Raw genomic sequence first — 6,958 nt, forward strand, 5'->3', positions numbered from 1 at the left:
GTTCCACTAACAAATTGTTAGTGAAACGATCTAACCTTAGTTTCTTGAGTTTTTTTCCCGTCTTCAGGTATGTGCCACATACTATGTGGTTAGTCACTAACCGCCTACTAGATCCTCTTTCATCAACCGTTAGTGAAAGAGGCTCGTTGTTTCCAACTGTCAAAGATGCTAAGTACAAAAGTAATCGATCAAAAGTTGCGCTACGAGCGAAGCGATGCAAAGAGCTCTCTCAAGAGAGGATTTGAAGCGCGCTTTTCAAGGCTCTGTTATTTGAACAGATTTCCTGCTGACTCCCAGGAGAGCTCCCGACATATTTCGGGAGCGCGTTAGTTGAACGTGATTCCAGGAGAGCACTTCAAAAGCGCTATTCAGCAGCACTCTCAGGAGCCTGTTTCGTGTTGTTTCTTGAACACCCGGTGTACTTCCCTACGTAACACGCCCTATAACAACCATGAAACTGCTCTGATATTACTTCAGCGCGCGCCATACTCACGCAGCACCACGTGAGTTCAAACATTTGAAGACCAATCTCTGGTCAGTAACCAGTGGTCACAGAATTTCCGTTTCAACCATGCTTGAGAGGGCAACCAATAGCGTAAAGTTCTATGTGTACAGGGATAACCAGCCTTATTCCACGGATCATTTGAATTAAGCCTTTTCATTTGCAGCCCTATTCAGAAGGCAGGTCGCGCCTGCATAATTGCGTAAAAGGTTTGGGCACGCTCTCCCTGGGGCCTCCATTCCTGGCGCGTGCTTATGCCATTATGGCATTTGTTGAAGCTTTGGGCGAAGCGGATGCCCAACACCGAGCGCTTGACAATTCCTGACATTATGATTGGTAAGGACGTGCACCCACTGACCAGTGAGATCGGGCACCTCTGTACGTGTATAATTTGTGTAAGCCGCACAATGCGGGACAACTCGAGCCACGTACCGTGTGCGTCTGCGTGCTACTTCCGCACGCAGACCCAAGTTCTAATGTGGATCCTCTACACATTCTTTGTTGTGTTGAACACGATGCTAGGCTGTCATTGTCAGTAATTCTTAAGTGTTCAAGGCATTCCATCTTCATCACAGTAATCTCATATGAAGTTACCCACCATTCTGACTATCCTGCTCATCTTGGGTGTTGTTAACGGTGATGCCCACCTGGCTGGTACGGGGAAGATCGACTCCGACATCATGATGGATATGCAGGCCGATAATGGCGGTCATGTGTCCGAGTTTGACCTCGAACAAAACTCGCCTAATAACCTTGAAGATTCAGGTACCTGTAAGTTCTGTGGCTACTGCAAGGAACAAGGCTTTTTTCCGCCCTACTGCTGGCCTACTCTGGCCATCTGCGGTAACGATTGCGGATCTTGTTGCTGACATTTGATGTCTTGTAGACATAGTCTTCGGCTGTCCAACGAGCCGGAAGTACTTTATGCTTCATGTTCTGACATAATTGTATAATCCAACCGATTTCCATTTCTTTCGCTGAGTCGTTAGTCGCGTCGGTTCGAGAGTCTCGAATCAAGGCTGTCATCTGATGCAACAGCCAATCTTCTGGCCGTGTCCAAGGATGCTATCTCTGGTTACGGCAAACTTCCAGATTGTACGACACGATGTTGCTGAGCATGCATCTGCTCATGAGGTCCTTAGACTGCCGTTCAATCTCTTTCATTACCTTCTTATACCAGCTGATATGTTCTGTCCGCGCTATGGTGAATTTATAGCGTGTAGTTATTAATGTTCTTGTTGACAAAGCTTCTGCATACTTTCTGATCCTAGCTGATATGTGCTGTATGCGCTATGGTGGATTTATAGCGTATAGCTTTTAATGTTCTTGATGTCGAATCTTACAGGCGCTTCACAAACCGCATTGTCGTGTTCCGTCTAATTCATTCAGAAACCTTTCTGACGAATAGGGCCACTACGTCCGAAGGACATTGTCCGCGGATAAGGAACCTGCATACAGGAGTAAGGACACCTTTTTGTGGAGACAGAATCATACACGTCCGAAATGGTGAATTATACGAGTGCGTCTCGTCGAGTCGCAAGTGAAACATTCATCGACCTCAAAAAATCAACATTAAAGCTCTCCTTTGGCACTTGTACGCCACAGAATCACTTGCACGCCTGTTGGACCGCCCTAGAGCTGTCCGAGAGCTATGCACATAGTGGAACACTTCCAACTTGAAACCTGTGGATTTTGTGACGTCTTCCTCACGTGCTGAGTCCTATTTCTGATAACCCAGCCAATTGGCATAATGCTTCCGAATCGAGAGTCTCGATTCACACAACAGAGAGGGCCCAACGTATTGGCGATGCTTTGAGACGATATCTCGGATCCTGGGAGAAAGGGATATTAAATTTTTTTGTTCACTCTTGTGGACGGGGAAGGATGTAGATTGGCTTCCAAAGCCGGTGTTCTTTATAAAACAGTCCTATGTTGACTGCTAGGACGATAATTCGACGAGATGAGCGTCCGAGTTATCGGAGCCCTCGGATTCCGAGGTACACATGGTATAGCATCTATGCTCTAGTTCGGGAAAGTAATGAACGGGTTACGTGCAGTAGTTCAGAGAATGGTGTATTATCGTGGATATCATATCCAGGATATGACTACCTGATGAATCAGGATTAGCACAGGAACCAGCCTACATCTTGCGTAAGATATGGCGCTCAACTCAATTGAGGGTGAATCCATCGCAGCTTCACGCAACTCAATCTCTCGATGTATATGGAGATACTAGTTTCAGCTGTAATCTGGCTATCTATGTCTGTGGATGTAATCAGGAATGGCGCTTCAAGACTCGTTTTCTCAATTTGAGTGACATCTGTCCGTCAACCGGACAGTTGGTTGGGAATGTGGGAGAGGACCGAACACTGTGAACCCGAAGCCCGAACCCTCTCCGGGTTTTACCTTGGGCCATAGGTTCACAGATCATGTTTGGTCACACTAACTATGTCACGGAATATAGCCCATGTCTCCTGACAGATATTAGTGTCCCCCAACCAACTTGGGACAAGACTAAAAAAGGAAGGAACGAGACTACCAGTCTCAGACTGGTTCATGGGTGGAACCATCTCGGTCTCACAACATACGGTTCGATCGATAACATCAGAATACACCAACATATTTCTTGATTAACGGAATGAGTTAACGAATGTAGTGTCTGTGAAATCCCAGGAAGGAGGTATCACCACGCGCACGCCCATACAAACGCAACGCGCTCTAAGATCGGGACACAATTGTGTAACGCTGAAGCACCTTAGCGAATCATGAATGGGAAATCGATCACTAGAGTAAAATTGTAGTTCGCAATAGAATTATGGCTTTTATTGAGAGCTGAGCTACTTGCGAACATGACCGTAGGTATCGGTCTACAAGGGAATTCTGAGATTTTAACCTACCCACTACCAACCCTGAGTACGGCGATGTCAATCGCCAGTGACGTATGGATGGTATACTACCAGAACACCTGTAGTACTGTACTACTACTACTACAGGTTTTTCACTTGATGACCATAATTGGCCCGATTGGACGGTTAGATAGACTATACAACATGATGTCGATCGTTTTAACCCATTTTATTTGACATCATGTGTCGCCGACGATTAGGCGGCGAAGGGTCCCATATTCACAAACTATGGTCACACAAGTGAGTATTATGACATGGGAAACCGAAACTAACTCGCCATAGAGTCACAAGGCTCGTGTTCGGGTTTCATGTTTAGGAAGCCGGACACAGCTGTCCGGTCCTATCATGTTCCTGGGATCAATATGAAGGCATCGCCGTACTCAAGGAACTATTTTAAATTGAAAAAAATTCTAGCCCGTCGAGGAGACCTATCGACCACTATGGCCGTACCCAAACTACGTTGGTAGCCACTCATGGCCTGATTCATGAAAGCTTAGCGTTCGATCATAGCTCTGGAGCACCCGAAACCGTAAGATGGGCGCGCGCATTTCGATTGTGTTACTTGTCTGTGTCGCGGGCAACCCTCCTTACGTGGTATTTCACTCACGCTACAGTACTGTTGGTCTTCCGCCAACCAGATAAGGTAGGCGAACTCTCATTGAGCGTTTTCAGTTTGCTCATAGCTTTGTAAGCTAAGCATACCGCTATCAGCTTCCTTCTTAATACGGAGATAAGACTCGCAGCTCCACTGCTTTTCCCAGGGGCCTGACAAATGAGCTCCGTCATCAGCTGGGCTGGCCTTATAGGACAGACTTCGAAAGTTTTGACGATTGCGCTCATCAGTATCACAAAATCAGATTTTGTGTTTGTGGTTCTGCCGTTGCCGTCTGTTCGTGATGCAAGTGAGGGTTGTGTACCTATTGTGCGCAGCCACACGTGAGACGTTCGTGCATGACAGCCACAGACAGCAAGCAACATTGCCACTAATTGTTAGCTACCGTCATTGCCACCAATCCCTAATCCCTGTAGCCGGAGGATTCACGATGAAACTTGTGTTGAAACATTCACCGCACATGCGGCGAAGCTTGAATGGAATAACACATAATGTGTTACATTCCTTGGGCAATAACTTTCTGACGGTATAGGGCTCCCATGTTCATGTGGGATTATACTAATCTAAGGAGGAGCCTCGTCTCCATTCCTAGCAAGAGTACCAACGCTTGACAATTCCTTACATTATGATTAGAAATGACGTTCACTCACTGACCAGTGAGAGTAGATGCCTCGGCACGTGCATAATTTGTGTGGGCCGCACAATGCGGGGCAACTCGAGCCACGTGCCGATGCTAGGCTGGCATTGTCAGTATTTCTTAAGCGCTCAGGCATTCCATCTTCATCACATTAAGCTCATATGAAGTTACCCTCCATTCTGGCTATCCTGCTCATCTTGGGTGTTGTTAACGGTGATGTTCACGTAGATGATGCTGGGAAGATCATCTCCGAGATGATGATGGATAAGCAGGTCGACAATGGCGGTCATGTGTCCGAATTTGTGCTCAAACAGAGCTCGCCTAACAATCTCGGAGATTCACCTACATGTGTAGTGTGTTCAACCTGCCCGGCAGTTGAGTTTATCTCGCCCATCTGTTGGCCTTTAGCCCTCGTTTGTGGCAAAAAGTGCGAGCGTTGTTGCTGACATTTGATGTCTTGTTGGCATTGCCTTCGGCTGTCCAACGAGCCAAAAGTACTCTCTCCTTTATACTTTGACATAGTTGGTCAATCCAACCGGTTTTCATTTCTTTAGCTGAACCGTTAGTGGCGTCGGCTGAAGAATGTCATCTGATGCAAGAGCCAGTTTTGTGGCCGTGTTCCAGGATGTTATCTCTGGTCACGGCAATCTTCCAGATTGTACGACACGATGTTGCTGAGCATGCATCTGCTCACGAGATCCTTAGACTGCCGTGCAATCTCTGTCTATACCGTCTTGTAACAGCTGATATGTGCTGTACGCGCTATGGTGGATTTATAGCGTATAGCTTTTAATGTTCTTGTTGTCAAAGCTTCTGTATACCTTCTAGTCCCAGCTGATATGTGCTGTACGCGCTATGGTAGATTTATTGTGTATAGCTTTAAATGTTCTTGTTGTCAAATCTTACAAGCGCTTCTCAGATCGCATTGTCGTGTTCCGTCTAATTCATTCAGAGATCTTTCTGACGAATAGGGCCACTACGTCCGAAGGACATTGTCCGCGGATAATGAACTTGCATACAGGAGTAAGGACACCTTTTTGTGGAGACAGAATCAGACACGTCCGAGATGGTAAATTATATGAGTGCGTCTCGTCGAGTCGCAAGTGAAACATTCATCGACCTCAACAAATCAACATCAAAGCTCTCCTTTGGCACTTGTGCGCCCCAGAATCACTTGCACGCCTGTTGGGCCGCCCTAGAGCTGTCCGAGAGCTATGCACATAGTGGAACACTCCCAACTTGAAACCTGTGGATTTTGTGACGTCTTCCTCACGTGCTGAGTCCTATTTCAGATAACCCAGCCAAATGGCATAGTGCTTCCGAATCGAGAGTCTCGATTAACATAACAGAGAGCGCCCAACTTATTGGCGATGCTTTGAGCCAATATCTCGGATCCTGGGATAAAAGGATATTAAACCTTTTTGTTTACTCTTCTTTGTGGACAGGCAATGATGTAGATTGGCTTCCAATGCTGGTGCTCTTTATAAAACAGTCCTAAGTTGACTGCTAGGACGATAATTCGACGAGATGAGCGTCCGAGTCATCGGAGCCCTCGGATTTCGAGGTACACATGGTATAGCATCTATGCTTTAGTTCGGGAAAGTAATGAACGGGTTACCGAACACTGTGAACCCGAAGCCCGAACCCTCTCCGGGCTTTACCTTGGGCCATAGGTTCACAGATCATGTTTGGTCACACTAACTATGTCACGGAATATGGCCCATGTCTTCTGACATATGTTAGTGTCCCCCAACCAACTTGGGACAAGACTGAAAGAAAGGAAGGAACGAGACTGGTTCATAGGTGGAACCATCTCGGTCTCACAACATACGGTTCGATCGATAACATCAGAATACACCAACATATTTCCGCACCTTAGAGGGATTCCCCCCAAATTTTTAGAGATCGGCCCCCAAATTTTAGAGCTCGCCCCAAAATTACCGTTGTACCGCGCAATACACTACTTTTTTCGGCTTCTTTTGGAGAGGCCGCGTCTTATATAGCATCGGCGTGGGACAGGTGCACGCCTACTCTGTAATCTGAGCAATCTCGAGCAAGGGGACCTCATTACAGGGAGGGTCGCCTCTTATACAGCTTCGAATAGCCAGCACCACAAGTTGAAGAAACCCACAGGGCTCTTTGAACTGGATCTACTAGCACTGGCGTGGGACAGGTGCACACTTACTCTGTAAACTGAGCGAGCTTGAGCGAGGGGACCTCATTACAGGGACGGTCGCGTCTTATACAGCTTCGAATAGCCAGCACAACAAGTGAACAGGCCCAAAGGGCTCTTCAGACTG

At 46.8% G+C, this 6,958-nt stretch overlaps 2 protein-coding genes across 2 annotated transcripts; one reads left to right on the forward strand and one right to left on the reverse strand.

The window, feature by feature from the left end:
- Positions 1–1,086: 1,086 nt before the first annotated feature.
- Pmar_PMAR010779 (hypothetical protein) lies at positions 1,087–1,447 on the forward strand (the record flags this gene model as incomplete). The annotated part of the gene is made up of 2 exons (XM_002782071.1): positions 1,087–1,345; positions 1,389–1,447. 2 exons carry the CDS (start codon positions 1,087–1,089, stop codon positions 1,445–1,447), a joined length of 318 nt encoding a protein of 105 aa, XP_002782117.1.
- A 3,382-nt stretch (positions 1,448–4,829) lies between these two features.
- Positions 4,830–4,979, reverse strand: Pmar_PMAR010780 (hypothetical protein; the record flags this gene model as incomplete). Its single annotated transcript, XM_002782072.1, has 1 exon — positions 4,830–4,979. A coding segment is annotated over one exon (150 nt), but the record flags the coding sequence as incomplete, so codon positions are not given.
- Positions 4,980–6,958: the final 1,979 nt, after the last annotated feature.

Source organism: Perkinsus marinus, assembly GCF_000006405.1.
Source record: "Perkinsus marinus ATCC 50983 genomic scaffold scf_1104296940172, whole genome shotgun sequence".
NCBI lineage: Eukaryota > Perkinsozoa > Perkinsida > Perkinsidae > Perkinsus > Perkinsus marinus.